At 32.2% G+C, this 19,329-nt stretch overlaps 1 protein-coding gene across 3 annotated transcripts in view; it reads left to right on the top strand.

Annotated features, from left to right (window-relative positions):
* LOC123701293 (amphoterin-induced protein 1-like) overlaps positions 1 to 7,541 on the top strand; it is a 119,610-nt gene extending 112,069 nt beyond the window's left edge. For all 3 annotated transcript variants that reach the window (XM_045648715.1, XM_045648716.1, XM_045648714.1), the window contains 2 exons: positions 172 to 1,680; positions 6,391 to 7,541. In XM_045648715.1, the coding sequence (XP_045504671.1) occupies positions 246 to 1,680; positions 6,391 to 7,142 (2,187 nt within the window). In that variant the 5' untranslated portion in view covers positions 172 to 245 and the 3' untranslated portion in view covers positions 7,143 to 7,541. The remainder of the gene's footprint in view (positions 1 to 171; positions 1,681 to 6,390) is intronic.
* The last annotated feature ends 11,788 nt before the right edge of the window (positions 7,542 to 19,329 follow it).

Raw genomic sequence — 19,329 nt, 5'->3', positions numbered from 1 at the left:
TTTATGAAAATGCAGGCTGTAAGAGAGATAAAAATCTCGTTTTAATTTATTGATTTCAAATATATTTGAGCAGAATTATAGTTATTTTGAGGCTGAATATATATATGTCTCTCAATACGACTATGAAAATAAATAAATAGAATTACTAAAATTTATTTCTTATTGTTACAGATCACCTATGCTTCCAAGAACGGACATTCATCAGGAATGCATCAACACGAAGAAATGACCAACATTATAGCAAAATGGCTGACAAATGTTGGAAAACATGGCTAAGATTATCCCTAATATCGATCACTATTTCAATGTCCATCACTGACTTCACGACTGAATGCCAGCGTCCTTGCGACTGTAGGTGGCAGTCTGGCAACAAAGCTGCCATTTGCTCAAACTCAAGCCTTAAAGTCGTACCTGCTAACCTTAGCAGCGACATACAGATTCTAGATCTTTCCAATAACAATTTACAACAACTCCACCAAGAAGCGTTCAAACGAGTAGGCCTAAGTAATCTAAAGAAACTTTTCTTACGAGAGTGTAGTTTAGAAGTTGTACATAAAGCAGCATTCGTTACTCTAGCTATCATGATAGAACTAGATTTGTCAAAAAATAAAATACGTTACCTACATCCCGACACATTCAAAGGCACAGAGAAGCTGAGATTGATAAACTTAAGCCATAACTTCATCGACAAATTGGAAGACGGTCTGTTCCGAAACTTGAGGTTCTTGCAGAAAGTCGAAGTGAGCAATAATAGAATAATCCGGATAGGCACAAAAGCATTTGTCAACTTACCGCAGTTAAAGATCATCAGAATCGACGGCAACAATCTGAGTCACATGAAGCCCGAAACTTTGATGGCATTAAGGAACTTGTCCGGCTTGGACTTACATAATAATCCCTGGCGATGCGATTGCAATTTACAAACGTTCAGGGATTGGGTGATAAGTCACAATTTATACACTCCGCCGACATCGTGTGCGGAGCCTGCCTCCATTCGTTCCAAACTTTGGAACGAATTAGACTCGTCGAACTTTGCCTGTCGGCCTACCATATTAGAGCCTCTGCCAGACTCAACATTCAAAAGTTATGACGAAAACGTGACTTTGATTTGTAAAGTCGTCGGTAATCCTACCCCGGAAGTTGTGTGGAGATTCAATGGGAAAACTATTGAGTTGCGATCGTTTGGTGAAATAAGATACGTCGTTACTGAAAATACTCTTGATCTCATACGATGGGTGAATTTGACAATACTTCATGCTAGATATAGTGATAGAGGGAATTATACGTGTGTAGCTGAGAACCCGGGTGGTTTAGATGAAAAGACTTTAACGTTAGTTCTGTCTAAATACAGTGGAGCTGGGACTATAGCTGGAATGGACACTGATACATTTGCAATTATGGTCGGGTGTTTAACTGCGATAGTAATAATATTTGGGGGTATCTTATTTGTGTGTCATTTGACGGCACAGAAAAGTGAATTAAAAAGACTGATAAAAACTGATACTCGTTCTTCAAATGGTGATGCCCTTATAGAGGGATCTGTGAGCTCTGAACCTGAGAAATTAGTGAAGAGTGAAGGCGCCTGTAAATCAAATAAGAAATACGATGCAACAATGACGAGTCAGGCGACAGAAATGTCGGAATTAAATAAGACATTGCTTGACAGCGATACAATTTTAGGTAATGTATATTTTTATACCTAGTTGAGTATTCAATAGATTACTAATTGAATTGAATTGCATTGATAATAAAAATAGTGTTTCTCTGTACAACTTTTTAAGTACATAGCTACAAGCAAGTACACATTTAAAAATAAATACAATTTGGACTAAAATTAGTAGATTTATAAATATTTCCAAGAACACAACTTTTATTATTCTTCTCAAAAACCTCGCGTCACGCCTCAAAATCCCCAAACAAATGTTATTAAAGTTCTAGAATTTGAAACTATGTTCAGAATTCACCTTTTTCAGCGTTACCTCAATGCAGATAATACAATTTCATATTCGCTCGTCACAATTTCTGCTAGGCGAAGTTTTTCCCATTATACCACGCGCCACGATTACACCGTGATGAAGTTTCGAGAAAAACTACTTACAGTATAATATCTGAAGTTTAGTTAAGATATTTTATAGAGTAAAAATATTTGAGCCTTTGTTGAAAAATGCTATTTTTAGTTTTAAATAATAATTTGAATTTGGAATGTTATTTATCTTGTAAAAACCTATTTCAAAGACAGACAGCTTGCAATATAATTTCACGTAATAACACTTTTTATTATCTACATAGAGATTCATAATCGAATATATCAATTAAACGTAAAATAATTAACAAAGCACAATTGAGTATTTGAATTAAAAAAAATTATTGATTTTTTTCATGTATTTTAAAACTTTATTATTAATAATATTGATATTTAATGCAAAAAACTCAAAAAAAATGTTTTTCAATTAATTATAAGCAATTAAAAATTGATGAAATTTAAATTAAAATCACGTGACTATAAACGCGCCATGACTGGTCACCATAGATGTGACGTCAAAATGTTATAGTTGTATACGTTTTTGTATCAACTGCAATGTGTGAAAACTAACATTATGACGTCACACGCGTCCGGGTGACGCTTCGGGAGTTGTCGGTGTGTTTTCGGTACTGGATTCAAAGACTAATTTTTATTTTGAAATAACTTTTGAATTATTGCAAAAAAAAATTAAAAAAATAGTTTTGTTATAAAACTAATATATAATCTTTCCATTTAGCACAAAAAAAATTTTATTCAAATACTCAATTGGAACGTATTTTAAAGTAAACCAAATTCAGATCGTTCTTTAGTCGAAAAAAATACGCAAAAGTAGAAAGAATTACACAGAATAGCGAAATATTTTTAAACGTGTATTATTTGAGAGTGTATTAAAGCTACTATAATCGTAATATCAACATTAGAAACATAATTTCAGTGAGTTTATCGTCAAAATAAAGAGATGTTTATTATAAAGTAGGTACATTGAAAACGTCCTAAACGTTACGAAACTCTTTAGGAAACTAATAAAGTTATTTAAAGGATAAGGAAATAAAATGCTCTAACAAAGTGAATAAAATTCGTACAATATACTCGTAATGTATATTCGTACTATTGATAATAAATAACACTTCCGAAAAAAGTACCAAAGTTTATCGCAAAAAAAAAATGCAAAATGTGTTCAATTATTTACTAAGCCCTTATATACTATCGTGTTATAATAAAATAAAATAAATAAAATAAATATTTGTTACATGTGTAAGTAGCTTACTCGTAGGTGTGTCTTTGTAACTGACTGATGTTTGTATTATTACTAGCGGTCCGCCCCGGCTTCGCCCGCGCAGTCAAAGAAAAACCCGCATAGTTCCCGTTCCCGTGGAATTTCTGGGATTACGTCATTTTCCCGGGATAAAAAGTAGCCTATGTCCTTTCTCGGGTATCAAAATATCTCCATACCAAATTTGATGAAAATTGGTTCAGTAGTTTAGGCGCGATTGAGTAACAGACAGACAGACAGAGTTACTTTCGCATTTATAATATTAGTATGGATAATTAATATTACATAACAATTTTAAGACATAATTAATGTTTCAAGTAAACCCAATCAAATACAGACTTGATTATCGTTCTGTGTAATATTTGATCAATAATTAATAATCCCTACTTGCATGTTGGATTGATTTTGACAGGCGAATGGTTGATGCTTAATTGGATCAATATGAGTTAATACGCAAACAACTTGCTAATGAAGGCAATCTTTTACTTTACATTGCTGCCTTTCTTAATTGGCTGCTAAATGTCGCTTTGATGGTGGATCAATGTAACGCAAATATTGGGGAAGATTTGTTGCATAGTATTTGTTTGTTGTATAGTAATTTAAATAGGTAGGTAACATATAATAATAAATATACTTATTATTTTCCATACAACTATATTTCTAAACAATTTAATACTTTTTTGAATTAATCATTGCGTTTCCTTGTGTGGGGCGGATGGATGTCATTATCTGATTCATTGATTACATTTTTTCCGGGACAATCAGGTAACGATCAGTCTTCTTGCCAAATCAATTAGTTTTTTCAGTCTTCCACACTCAAGTTTACGCATTAATCACTATATTATGTAGTCTAATTATTATACCTAATAAATTAATAAGACTCTACAATAATAATTTTATTATTATTAAAACCAAAATCAAAACCAAAACCAAAAACAAAGAAAATGCATTACTGATTAACAGAAACAAATTATGTTCCTTCTGCATACTCCACTTATTTATATCGACAGAAAGAACGAGAAATTAGGGTACTTTTAACTCGCACAAAAGTAAAACCCAATGACATTTGCCGTAAGGAATGCAAGTAGGTATGTACGTATAAGTCATGGAATAACTAGAGTTCTCCTCCTAACTTGATCTCCATTTAAAAATTAGCTACAGAGGGAAGAAATCACAGATAATAAGTAAAATAAAACAACCAACATTATATTAAAACTATTTATTGAAAAAACCCTATTGTTTCACCACTTTATTACTACGATATCTGTTTTTACTTCAAAAAAGTTTTAATGTGCGTCCATTTAGTAATAGTACCATGCGTTTATAACGTAATAACCCCAACACGCTCAATTATCATCAATGAAAACCAAATCCACACAAATTCCATTTTTAACACAAAATTACACATTTCTAAAAATACCTTTTTCTTTCCAACTTCTTCGTAATAGAAAAATATTAAAACTCTTGTTAAAAAAGCGATTCTTATAATGAAATTTGGTAATGGATCTAAGTTCAGATTGCTTCAGTAAGTTATATTTTGGTCATAATTTTTCGAACGGTAAATTTAACTTTTTTTGTTTTTTTTAGTGTGCATCTTTGTGGATCGAAGTTTCTGTTAAGGAAGGGTTATACAATTCGAAAACAACTGAACCGGTTTCGTCAATACTTTTTATAATATTCCTTGAAGTACGAGAATGGTTCTTATGTAGAGAAAATGTTAAAATGTATCACAGGTAAAGCCAGGGTGGACCGCTAGTAGATGATAATAACTTCCATAAACCATCAGAAAGCAACACGAAAACTATAATACCCTCAAAGCAAAAGAAATAAATCGAACAATGCATTAGTCTACCTGCAAGCAAATAACATCGTTAAATCATAATTACGTTATATCCTTACAAAATAACTACTTTCAATGAATGTCGTGCCTTTCTCCATAAAATGTAATAAGGTTTACATTCCTTTGTAGTGAATAGATTGAAGTTACAAATGCAGATAAGTAGGTACAAATTTACGACGTTTTAGAGTTGGAATTGGTTTTGTCTGTAAAATTTTTGTTCTTCTATTGGACAATAGACATTTTAGGTTTTAAAATGCTTTACATTGTTGTATAGAGGGGTTTACATTCTGATAAAAATACTTTGGTTCTCTATCTAGAGATAAAATTTGGAACTAGCTGTGCTCCGCGGTTTCACCCGCATTGCTCCGCTCCTGTTGGTCTTAGCGCGATGACAAACAAACAAACTCTTTAGATGTATAATATTAGTAATAGATATGTGCTGTTGCGTAGAACCATCTAAAATGATAGAAAATATGCTAAAAACAGTGGAATCATTTTTTTTGCGATAAATTTTATTAAGTATAGATAAAAAGTTTGACAAAAATTAACTAAAGTTGTTAAAGGTGCTTATCTGCAACAATACCTACCTACATCGAATTTGTTGTGCCAAACACTAAGTAGGTATAAAAAATCGTAAATTGTAGGTATTATTTTTTAATTTCGAAAAGAATTCTCCTTTCACGCTTCCAAAACTCATTTACGAATACGTCGTTTTAGCTTCAATATCTGTATCATTGGAATTCAGTTGTATTTTTATTAAATTTCTAGCTGTAATAACAATTTCAACTGAAACTATTCGTTTTTATATCGACATTTTTTGCGTCGATATTTTTTTGGACATTTGTACAAATTGTTTGGAATAATCTAAACTATGACGATTTGTCCAAATAGTTTATCGATATTGGAATACAACTTTTTAATATATATTTAGAACACGAATAAAAAATGATTGAAAATGTAATATTATAGGGAAGACAGATTCCTGCAAGACATTAGTTTTAACTAGCTCGGAAGTCAGGGTAACTTGTTTGAACGTTTTACATTTAATCGGTTTAAATAGGATATATTTAAAGATATTAATTTACATTATTTGATTATGCAATGATATCGGAGAAAAAAATATCGTCTTCCTATTATAGCGATTCACTTCACCCATAAGCCTCAGAAATATCATAGCATTATTATTTATTATTATCAATTATAATAAAATCAGATATTTTTAAACTTGATAACTAACTTCTGTTTTATTTACAGCGAACGAGGAAAGCCACCGTCAAGCATCAGACCAACAGAACATGTCTACAGAGTTGCTGATAGATCGTCTGACTAAAGACCCTCAGGCGTATCCACCAGACCTTCTGTCAATCCCTCTCCGCTCCAACAATCAAGTTTCCCCTGGACCAGACAGAACGATAGACCCCAACAGTCCTAAATCACCAAACTATGACGTCATCGGCATCAGCCCAGCGCTATACAGCCGCCTGCAATCTGCCAATATATTCCTTAGCCCAAAAGGCTACGTCACATTGCCAAGGCGACCAAGAATATCCTACCCGGAGAATGATATACGTCCCCAAGTTTTATCCACATTAAACGGCGTGTTACCTTACTACGATAATTTTAATATGAAGATCTTTGGCCACAGCGGGAATTACTACAGCCTGAACAAAAGCGAGATGGACTTAGGACCAGTGAACAAAATGAATTACGAGGCAGATGGTTTGGAACCCGCTCCGTCGCCCGCGCCGGGGACACCACATGCAACCATACCGAGAAGTAGCGTCAGTTCTCCAAATATACATAACCAGCTGCTAATGTCCCAAATAGCAAGGGACAGACCTTTGAAAATATCGTTAGAAAATGACACAGTCATCTCTAAAGATAGAAGCTTGCATGCTGCGAATATTGTTGGTGTAAGTTTGGGCAGGACAGCACAGAAGCCGAGAAAACGGAATTCATGTGAGCTTAATGCGTTTCTGACGAGTGATAATGCCACCCAGGTATGAATGTAATGAGATGAACATTTTATGAAATGTGTTTACTTGTAATACAGTTCAACATTACTTCAACAGAATCTTTTGTAATGTAGCGCGTTGATGAGGTAATGCAATACCTTAAAATAATGAGTGTGTTGTTTCAAAAAAACATTGTTTTATTGTAGTTGTCTAAAAAGAGGTGGTCATTTTACGTTGTGCAAGAAATTTTCGAATATCAAGTTAATACGTTCGTATTATTTTCATCTTTGTTAAGCATTTCATGGATTTTTGGGTATTGCATCATTTCATTTACCATACCTATTTATACAAAATAATCTAAGCCTTTTTTAATACTATCATAATATTATATAATATAGGCCTTATTGTTTTAATATACCTTAGTAAATGATACTCAAAATTTTATATAAATGTTCCTAATTATAACGAAAATTATTGTTTAAGATTACAATTGATTAAAATTATTTAGCGTCGTTAAATAATTTATAGATATAAAGTTTAAAATTAGAATGAAATTAAAAAAACTTTTATTTAAAAAAAATTGTTGAAAATTATATTAATTTACTTTTATTGGTTACTCGATTTTGATATTGGTGCTTAAAAATAAATTAATAAAATTGATCACGATAAAACTTTTGGATAGAGAGACAATTCGGGCATATTTTCAGCATTTATTCAAACTTCTTTTAAAAGCATTTTTCAATAATTTTTGATTCGGATATTAATGGATATAGGATTATCTTTTTTTACTTTTGTATATATGCTGGTATACTTAGAATGCCCATAATTCACTTTATCTAAAACATATTTTGTGATTAAATATAAGAAAAGTATCCAAATAATAAAGTTCAAGTCGTGAAGAAATGCAGCATATTCACAAAAAGTAATATTATGTCAGAATATAAAATTATTCATATTATTTATGATTTATTTTAATTCTTGTACATTACATAAAGGAATTGAAAAACTGAAGAGACGTAAAATTATAATTCATCCACTTTAAAAAACAAACATATGAACGATTGATATAAACCTTTCATCATTTTATAATAGCTTCAACATATTTAACCATGTATTTTATGTCATATTCAAAAAGAGATTTTTCATCCTAGAAATTAAAAATATATAGATATCTTATGTATTTATAATTGTAAATAATTAATATCAGAAAATATGTATATAGATAAAAATTAGTACCACATTAAAATCAATATAATATTTATTAATGTGTATATGAACCGCTTTATCGTTAAATAATTTACTAATGTAAAAATGTAAATACTAGTTAAAATTATGAAGACAATTTGAGGAATGTATATGATTGGACCAATAGAATGAAATGGTTTGATTGGGAATGGAAATGAAATAAATTTAAATATTTTTTCTTTGTTTTATTTTTCACCTAACTCTATATCTATGAATGTGTGTAAAAAGTTACAAATATTACGTTCACATGTGTTTTTTTTTATTGTTTTTTGTTTATTAAAGGTCAAATAAATAAAATAATTATAAATAAATAATGAGGTTGGATTTACCGGTGAAGCCCATGACAGTGGGGATACAGCGGGCAGTCCTTCTGGATAACGCTCGGATAGTCCGTAGGTTCCTCACTCAGTCGCCCAAGACTCCGGCCGTCTGGCCACACAGCCGTAGTTTTTTTTTCAGCAGCGCCGCGAGGCGAGATACTTGCCCCCCATAAGCAATAAATAACATATGAACTCATTGTAGAGTCAAAATTAATTGTAATCGGCTTAATAATACCTACAACTCTAGGAGAATAATTAATGCTATTTCTGAAACATGCATTTTCTCTATTCACAATAATGTTCACAATGTGCCAATTCGCTACAAAATAATGGGGTGGCTAACTATAAATATTAGAATGTCATAGGACAGTAGACGGTAACTTTTAAAGGTAAATAGTTTTTTGCTGTTGTTATAGAAACAATTTTACATTTTATTTCATTAATATAATATCAAGTAAGAAGTAATAATACGAAACGATTTAAAAAATAAATCTTCAGTCCTAACTCAATTTACATAAAATCACTCCTTCCAGTGACCCCTTGTATACATTTAAGTAGATTATTACAAACAAATCTACAAACAAAAAGGACATGTACCACAGTCCTATGGGTAAGATCAGTCACAAGTAGAGATCAGTGCGACAGCTTCCCTCTGAGGCACAAGGGTGTTCAATCACTGTCTAGTTTAGAAATCTGAATTTTAAATACATTTTTATTGTGTTTTATGCTTTATAATGTAGTCTAAATATTGGGTTAGAAGGACAATGTGTTTCAACGTCATTTACGATGCATAATATATTGTTGGTAATCTTTTAAAGTTTAAACAATTGAATTAAATTAAAATACCTACACTCGCTTTTTGCATATTAACATAAAACAACTTAGCTCTTACTCTTACTGATTCAAGATTCTTCTTTCATATCTTATCTTTTATCTCTCTTTCGTAATCTTAAAGTATGTAAATATTCTTCTTTATATTCCGAATAGCAAGCTTTGTTTATTTTGAGATCTATACAATTACGTTTTTAAACTATCTCTATAAATTGAATCGACATAACCAGAAAATGATTTGCCATAATATTAAACCAATTGAGTAATAATTGCAAAATATTACAATTAAATTAAATACTGATTCAGATAATGATGAGGTATGTAACAAACCACAATAATAGGGATCGAATTGTGGGTTTAATTAAAATGTACAGAAATGAGGTATGATTTTACAAGACTAGTATTACGTCATCGATTGGCTGTATTCAATTTAATAATAATTATCGTACTAGTACAATTTTGGATATTAATTTGCAAATTTTATTATGTTAAGTATCTACATAATTTTCTCTGTGGTAAATTTCATTAAAATCGTTGTTTCTCTATTAAGTAACAGTATTCTAATGCCAACTATGTCTACTCTGAGTTTTATTTGAAATGAAAGGATAAGAATAAGGATGAGGAAGGACGAACGGGAAGTTGTGAACGGCAGAGGCTACTACAGCCGTCGCCACAAATGTCGACAGCAGTCGTTGGCACGTCGACAGCAGCAGTTCAGCCGCAGATTTGCCGTTCGTCTGTAAGGACTCAATGGACCGATCGAGATTTTAAACATTGTTACCATTAAAACTTTATTTTGACGTAGTATCGTAGAATATAGTAAACTAGGTCATTTTCTCGGGATAAAAAGTAGCCTATGTTCTTTCTCGGGTATCAAAATATCTCTATACCAAATTTCATGCAAATTGGTTCAGTAGTTTAGGCGTGATTGAGTAACAGGTAGACAGACAGAGTTACTTTCGCATTTATAATATTAGTACGGATATATTTTATTCCTTAGTTCTCTGTATACATACATTGAAAGGTCTCCCCTGTAATAATAGTTTTACGACCCAACTTAACAACTATAAGAATACAAATTAATTACCCCAGTGGCCTTGCAGATAACATTACGGGCCCTTTATGGGTCTTTGTGACCTTGTAATTAGAGTAATTACATGTAATGGCGGACATTTTTTAATAGGCCACAATTTGCCTTCAACTTTTAATTGGATTTATGCAAGCAATTAGGTTGTAATAACTAGTTGTATTTCTAGTTGTGTATGTTGAAGGTTATTTTACATTAATTGTGTGAAGCCCCATGTCCCCTAGTGGGGTAAGGGGCAGATGCATTATACATCTGTTTCACTGATCGATTTTCTTTAGGGACAAGTAGGTGATCAGCCTTTTCTGTCATAACTAGACCGAGACATCTTTTTTTCTTCTTTTCCATCGGGAATCGAACCCAGGACCCCTCGGTGCTATGCTTAAGCATCAACCACTGTACCAAGGAGGCGGTCTTGTTTTACATATTTTAGTGTTATAAAATTCTTGTTTTAGGAGCTTCGATATTTTGGAATGAATACTGTAGCTTACGAAGTTGATTGTTACTGTATCGTCTAAAATAATCAGCTTCGAAACGGCTATTTAAACTGGGAAGAAAGAAATGTTACACACAATATAATATTTAGTAAATACATGTATTGAGAAGATGAAGATTAGGTATACTAAATAGGTAAGTCAATACATAAAATTGGAGAAAATATATCGTAATTTGAAATGGTATTACTTAACTATTATAGGATCAGCAAAATCATAAGTAGGCAAATCATACTACAAAATTGCCCGTAAAACGACCAACATTCTCAACATATCCAAATAACCCAAAACGTACTCGAAAGTACGCGAATTTCATCACAAAAGGGGTAATTGAATCTCATTGAACGAAACCAAATTAGCTGACCCTACTTCGCTTGCGATGTCATTACGCTGATTATAACTTTTTGTGTGTATCCTAGGACATTATTCGAGAATTCGAGAAACTGAAACATTTTTAGCACAAATGGGTTAATTCGCTTGATGGTAGTAGTAGAGAATAGGGTTAAATATCTAAGAGATAGTGAGGTTACCAATAATTGAGATTGTGTGTAATAATGGACCTAGGCTATTCCGTTTGATTCCATGTGGAATATTTTTGAGGTGAAAACTTCTAGCGTAGCTTTTTCATAGGACAAAATGTTATTAGTTTACGTCACCGAAGCCTTATGTTATTTCATTTTAGTGATAATACTGTCATATACGGACAATTAGAATACATTTTTGAAATGGTAGTTTAATACATTATTCGATGAATAAGTTTTAACCAACGATTGAAAAATCAGCCCTAATAGTGCTAACAGAAGAGTTTATTTTGTTTGTTTCCAATTTATCGTGTTTTATAAACTTACAGACTTCATATAAATGAAGATAAATTAAAAAGGTTCAAACAAACAAACTTTTCAGCTTTGTAATATTAGTATACACATTATATACAAAAAGGAAATTGAGTGACGTCATCAAAACGCAAACTGTTGAATAATTTTAGCGTGAAAATTAAGGTAATGGAATGAATAATGAAATTACGAATTACGAATAGAGTCGATTATCTCATTTGCATTCTGAAAATATAACAAATGGATGGAAATATATAATTTTAATAATACATTTGCCGTATCTAATTATTATCTATTAACAAGCTTTGCCCCATGGTTTTTCATGCATTGCTCCGTTCCTATTGGTGATGATATAATAGCCTTCCTCGATAAATGGACTATATAACAGTGAAATAAGTTTCAAATCGGAGCCGTAGTTCCTGAGATTAGCGCGTTTAAGCAAAAAAACAAAAACAACTTCAGCATTATAATATTAGTATAGATTTTGAAGATTGTAGAACTAGCTATAAGGTACCTTATTATAAATTAAAAAATATGTACCACTTGTGGCAGTACAATAGCAGAAAGAAGCAATTATAATGATTACACATAGATCCGTTCAGCTATTTTGGAATGAAAGAGTAACAAACATCCATCCTAAACATACTTCCACGTTTATAAAAGTACGAGAGTACAGTAAAACATTTTCCTTAATTCCACACACATTGTACGAACGAAAATACACCGTAAACATATAGGGACAAGGTTGATTATCGCTAAATATATGAATACAATTGGAAGTATAAGGCATTCAGTCAATCTTGATATTTCTGATAACACAATATAACCCAATATCGGAATGAATTTTGTCAAGTATGAGTCTTTCCTGCATTAACGTAATCTAATAAAAACGATAGTGAAACGAATAAACTTATTCATACAAATCCTATCCTACTAATATTATAAATGCGAAAGTTTGTGAGGATGTGTGTGTGTGTTTGTTACTCTTTCACTCATTTGAGTAGTATTTACTACTTAACCGATTACGATGAAATTTAGCACACATATAGAGGGTAACTTGGATTAACACACAGGATAGGTTTTATCCCAAAAATCCCACGGGAACGGGAACTATGCGGGTTTTCCTTTGAAAACGCGGGCGAAGACGCGGGCGAAAAGCTAGTATTTGTATAAATATCTAGATCCAAGATAGAAATCTCATAAGCCAGTATAAATTCTACTTTCGCATTATGCGAGATTTCTTTTGTGACAGACAGACAGCTTTGTGACATATTAAAGTTTTCTTAGGTAAATCCTTGCATTTGAAACTGGAGTTTAGATAGACATTTCTTTATTGCACTTTTATTCATTGAAAACGAAGTTTGAATAACACATAACGTAAAAGGATTAAATTTTAATACATTTTGTTTTCAACTTTAGATAAAGGTTAGGTTAGGTTAGTCAGGTTAGTCAGTTAGTTAGGTTAGTCAGTTATATTAAAATGCACTTATCTCGATCTATTTATATATATGGGCTACTTATACCAGCAAATATGTACACGAAATTTTATATGTTCGAGGCGTAGGCGATTCTGTCCGCGCGGAAAAATTAAGAAATTTTTTTTTCTACGTATTTTTTCAGGATAAAAAGTATCCCATTTTATGCCCAGGATGATAAGGTAATAATTATACCAAGTTTCATCGAAATCAAACCGTTAGTTTTTACGTGATGCCTGAACATACAGACAGACAGACAGCAAAAAATTTTTTAATCACATATTTGGGTTTGGTATCGGTCCAGTAACACCCTGCTATTTATTTTTTCAATATTTTCAATGTACAGAATTGACCCTTCTACAGATTTATTATATTATGTATAGAGATGTAGGTATAGATTTTAATAATGGCTTACGCATATTGTAAGTTTAGCAAAATCTTATCAATATAAGATGTACGCATTAAAATATTTAAAGTTACCTATACGTATATATAATATTATAGTACATAGACTTGTTGTTTCAAAACCTTTCACAGGTCTAAACATCCATCTAAATTGTTAAACATTCCATATTCAACCTATTTACCTGGAAAGTAGGGTTTAAAATTGAAATTCGATAACTCTGTTAAAAATTAAGTACAACGTCACGTTCGCAAATTCTGTAGGTACTAATATCCGACAATTACTGAACCACGTACAAAGTTATTGGTAGGAAATGTTAATCGATTCAAAACTTATCCGTGCCTATAACAGCTTTGTGGCCGCCACTTACACCAATTTGTCCCTTATTATATATCAATTATGACCTATTTTCGTATGAAAGAACGTAATTGGCTAATTAATGGTGTGTTGTGACGATAATTCGTAGTTTGTTGGAGTAAAATAATGTGCCTTTTATGTAATGTTTAAATAGTTTAATAGTCGAATGTTCGTTTTGTGTTTATAACTTTTAGTTAATATGAAAATTTTTAGAATGGCAAAAATTCTGAAAACTTACAACATCCATAATATTATAAATGCGAAAGTAACTCTGTCTGTCTGTCTGTTACTCAATCACGCCTAAACTACTGAACAAATTTTCTTGAAATTTGGTATGGAGATATTTTGATACCCGAGAAAGGACAAAGGCTACTTTTTATCCGGGAAAAATGACGAAATCCCGGAAATCCCACGGGAACGGGAACTATGCGGGTTTTTCTTTGACTGCGCGGGCGAAGCCGCGGGCGGAAACCTAGTATTCCATATAATATGCTCATTATCATGTATAACCTACTTCAAAAGGGAGTTATGTAGGTATATTATCTTGAATATTTGATTCATTATTACCCAATAGGATTACGGGATTATTCGTCATTATTTATTACCAAAGGTTTCCAAGTTCACCTAATCTTGTGTAGGTGAGAACTCAGAACAAAACTATTACGTTTTGTTAAGAGCCTCATCAGCTTACTAAAGATTAATAATATACTAGCTGTGCCGCGTGGTTTCACCCGCGGGCGAACCAGTGAGCATATATAAGAAAATATTTCTATAACTGGTAACATTTATTATTGTAAGTTTCATTCAAATTCGTCTTTTGAGTTTTATACGGCTTAGCATTACGGTTAACTACAGAAGGGCGAAAATTCCTTTTCTTTGGGTGTAATCTATATCGAAATCAAAAAAACGACGTGTAGCACTCGGGGACTGCCGCGGTTAAAGCTATTGCATGCTATGCTTTCAAGCCACACCTCCGCCCGTCGGAGTTGGGAGCGTGAGGGTTTTCGTTACGGAATTTCTCGATTCGGTCCCCGCGCTCAAGGCCCGCGATAGAAGCTATCCAATAGCTTAAAATTAAAAACATTCCATATCATTCACGTACAAACAGCGATGGATTACAGTGTGATCTGACAATGTTTTCGTTCCATCTACCATATCCTTTGTCGGCAAGATAAGCCCGAAGCTATATTATTAATGGATGTAAACAGTGTGTTACTGTGTTTTACTAGTCTGTGCTTAATTGCTGGTTTCTGGGTTTTGGTATACTGGTGATAGTTTGACAAATATTTGTAATAACGATGAAAATGGAATGTAAAATATGTTATTTTAAGATATGAATATGTATATTTCGAATTTTTCAGTTTTTAAGATAAGAAGGTAGAGTTAAATGACATTTGAATTTATTTTTGAGTTGTTTCGATGATCAACCTAACCAACCTCTCATTTAGGTATGATGAATTTCTTTAAAATAATCACCGAAGTATTGTCAAACTGAAAATAATTATAGGTACACGAATCAATTGGGTAGGTATATTAACGACGTATTTTTTTCATGCCACAATTTAATAGCTTTATATTTATAAACCATACTATACATTCAATTTCACTTATGAAATGCAATGAAAGTCAATAAAAACAAAAGTAAATTAGAAAATTGTTACAGTTCGGTGTAAACGCAGCCGCACCCATTCGCCTGCGGCTCTTGCCACGTTCTCGTTCGCTCCAATATTTTAACATAATTTTTGCCCAAATTCGAGCATTTACAATTCAAATATTTATAATTTCACTAACAAATATAAGAACGGCTTGACGGCTTTCTCTTGTCTGTTTCTCGAAATCTGATCGGAAGAGTTGATGAATTACTTTGATATTAAATAGGAAAGATCGTGGTTAATGTAAACGAGTGAAAATACCTATTGGAGAAAGAAAGGAAGAAACATTAATGTATTTTATTTATTTACTAGCTTACCACCCGCGGCTTCGTCCGCTTTGTCTAAAACCTAATAAATTATATACTTAAACCTTCCTCTTGAATCACTCTATTAAAAAAACCGCATCAAAATCCGTTGCGTAGTTTTTAAGATTTAAGCATACAAAGGGACATTGGGACAGAGAAAGCGACTTTGTTTTATACTATGTAGTGATTGTGAATCTTAAGAGCTTAGTTTAAGAAATTAAAAGATGAATGCTAAATAGTATAGAGACAGAGACATTACTTACTATATTCTACTCAATACAATTTAATTCAATCTTCTTATGTCATGAAATTTTACTTGTATATTTCCAAAAATGTATTCTTTAATAATTTTACATTGACAACGTAATACGTATGGAACAGACAGTCGATAGATTCCACATTATACTTTCCTTGATTCATTAGTTACTCTACTAATTAAAGTACTGGTACGATTTCATAAAATGAGTAACACAAATCATACAAAACCAACATTAAGTTACCTTTTCAAGTTCTGGTCAATTCATTAAATTCCAACGTTAATTTGAACCAAAGAAGTTTATTGCACATAAAATGTAGCAAGAGGGGGAATTAAAAGAAAATTCAAACTTGAATCCTCTGGGTCTCGGTACAAATACGTGTTTTTCCTTTGCTGACTCGGCTTATTGCTTTAAACCTGCTGTTAGAGAGTTTAATACTGAACTCATACTTAGCTTAAACATAAATGTTTATTCGTTGGAGGCGTATTGCAGCATTTTTGAAGTAAAACTTCTTTATCGGGGTTGGAAAAAATTTTAGTGTAACATTTTTTCAGTACGCGTGATATTTTTTTTTCCGTTACGCGCCATCTTTCCTACCACGCGTGATTCGACGTATTTCTGTAAAGTTGCATATAGTAAATTATTTTTTGAAAAATAAGGTCATAAAGAAGTTTCACTTCATACGTGTGTACACGCACACATTTTTTAAATTGGTTTTCACTAGAGGTACAATTGTTTCATAGAGGCGTATATTCTTAAAGGTTGACTTAATAAATTCTATTCTAAATATTATATTTATCGATAGTTATAATATGAGAGTTACATAACTGATTAGCTGTTTTATTCGGAAGAATGACAAACACGTCTTATTTTCACCTTTTTTACATTTGCAGTAAGATAGGACTACATTTTGAGGTTCATGAATGTTCATCTAGATCATATATTTGCATTCTGATCGATTGACCTACAGGTTTGGACCCAAATACCGAGTAATATGTAATAACTAGCTGTGCTCCGCCGTTTGACCCACAGTGCTCCGCTCCTGTTGGTCTTAGCGTCATGTTAGATCCTATAGCCTTCCTCGAAAAATGGACTATCTAACACCGAAATAATTTTTCAAATCGGAACACTAGTTCCCGAGATTGGCGCGTTCAAACAAACTCTTCAGCTTTGGAATATTAGTTTAGATGTTAAAACAAATAACAAATTATTATTTATTTTCCTCACAAATGTAACGGAAGTAGGTAATAATTCTCATAAACCAGTGCACACATCAGGTCATACCATTTAGAGATAAAACATGACAATGCTTTCAAGTGACAAAGAAAGAATAAAAACATCGAAAAACAAAAAAAGGGATAAAAAGCACTGAAATATTAGCCGTGTTCAAATGTGACCCATTGTCGTATTTATATTATTTACTAGCGGTCCGCCCCGGCTTTGCCCGTGGTACATATTTCGCAATAAAAAGTAGCCTATGTCCTTTCTCGGGTATCAAAATATCTCCAAACCAAATTTCATGAAAATTGGTTCAGTAGTTTATGCGTGATTGAGTAACAGACAGACAGACTGAGTTACTTTCGCATTTATAATATTAGTATGGATTCTATAAAATATCGCTTCACATAGTTTACTATCTATCAAAGATCTTACTTAGCATATTGGATGTAGCGACACGCGTCGAAGTCGAACTTCTGAGACAATTGGAGTTTTTATCGAGTGTTTTGTGAGAATGTCCGTGTTTTGCACTAGATTTTAAAAATAGTAGGTACGTACTTTATTGAAAATATATTGTGATTTCCTATGCAACAATTTTTATATAGGTAGTAGTCAAATAATATATTATAATACTTTTTCCCATGAATTCGTGGACGAGGTGGAAGGAATTTCCCATGAGATTGAGTTTCTTCATGCAGGTCAAAAGCCTCTCTAGCTACACACAAAAATCATACCATAAAATCGCTCTGTTGCAACGTGACAAAAAGAAGAACCTTGCATTTATTATACATACCCACTAAAGATAGTAAGGTGTATGTAGTAAGAATATAATATACTTATATAATGTGATCACAAACGAAGAATTGTGTGTTACCTAAAATTACTTAGCATATTATAACAAGTTATTCAGCAGTTCTTTTGTGCACGGGAGTAAGTACCTTAAATAAAACTTTTATGTTATTCTTAGGTAATCTACAGTGTGTCCCACTGTTGGTATACTAAGCTCAAAGGAAGTTATAGTTTTGCATACGCTGAGTTCGTAAAAAATACTAATAAAATTCCAGACGCATTTTTTTTTCAAATAGATGAACTAAAAACTAGATGAATGAAACTCTCTGTGTACACTGTACACCCATAACAAGCAACCCGCCCACTTTGCCACCAGCACGTGAGCTATCGTTTAAGATTATGTTTTCATAGACAAAATGCTCATATTAGTGAAGCGGTATATACCGGCTGCGCAAAGCTAGAGAAGAAAAGATGGATTTTTAGGAAAAATTTAGCAAAAAAAGTTTTGAGGTAATTTTGTTGTTTAAGTATTTTTTTCGTGATCAGTGTATCTACAAGTTCACGCTTAGTATACCAATAGTGGGACACCCTGTATAACTATAGTTTTTTAATCTACTTTTTATATTTCTCTATCGTATGTAATCATTGACGTTTACAAATAGTAAATTCAAAGAAACCATTTAAAATTCTATAATCTGTTAAAGTTATAATAAATTAAATCGCAAGTGAGAATTTCTAAGTCACAAACTTCACAACTGCCGGGTCAACTTACACTACCAAAGTTTCGTCTAAGTTGGATCTTAATTTAACTTGATAAAAGTCTAGATTTCAAACGGTGTAGAGACAGTATCATTTAGATGTTTGTGAATTTAATTTTAATTGGTTTTGGATTCGAATGGATGCAATTTAGTTATAATATTATTATTTGTTATACTAGCGGTCCGTCCGACCGAAAACGGGTTTCATTTTTAAATA

This window comes from Colias croceus, chromosome 21 (genome assembly GCF_905220415.1).
Source record: "Colias croceus chromosome 21, ilColCroc2.1".
NCBI lineage: Eukaryota > Metazoa > Arthropoda > Insecta > Lepidoptera > Pieridae > Colias > Colias croceus.
This window is presented reverse-complemented; position numbering and strand designations above follow the sequence as displayed.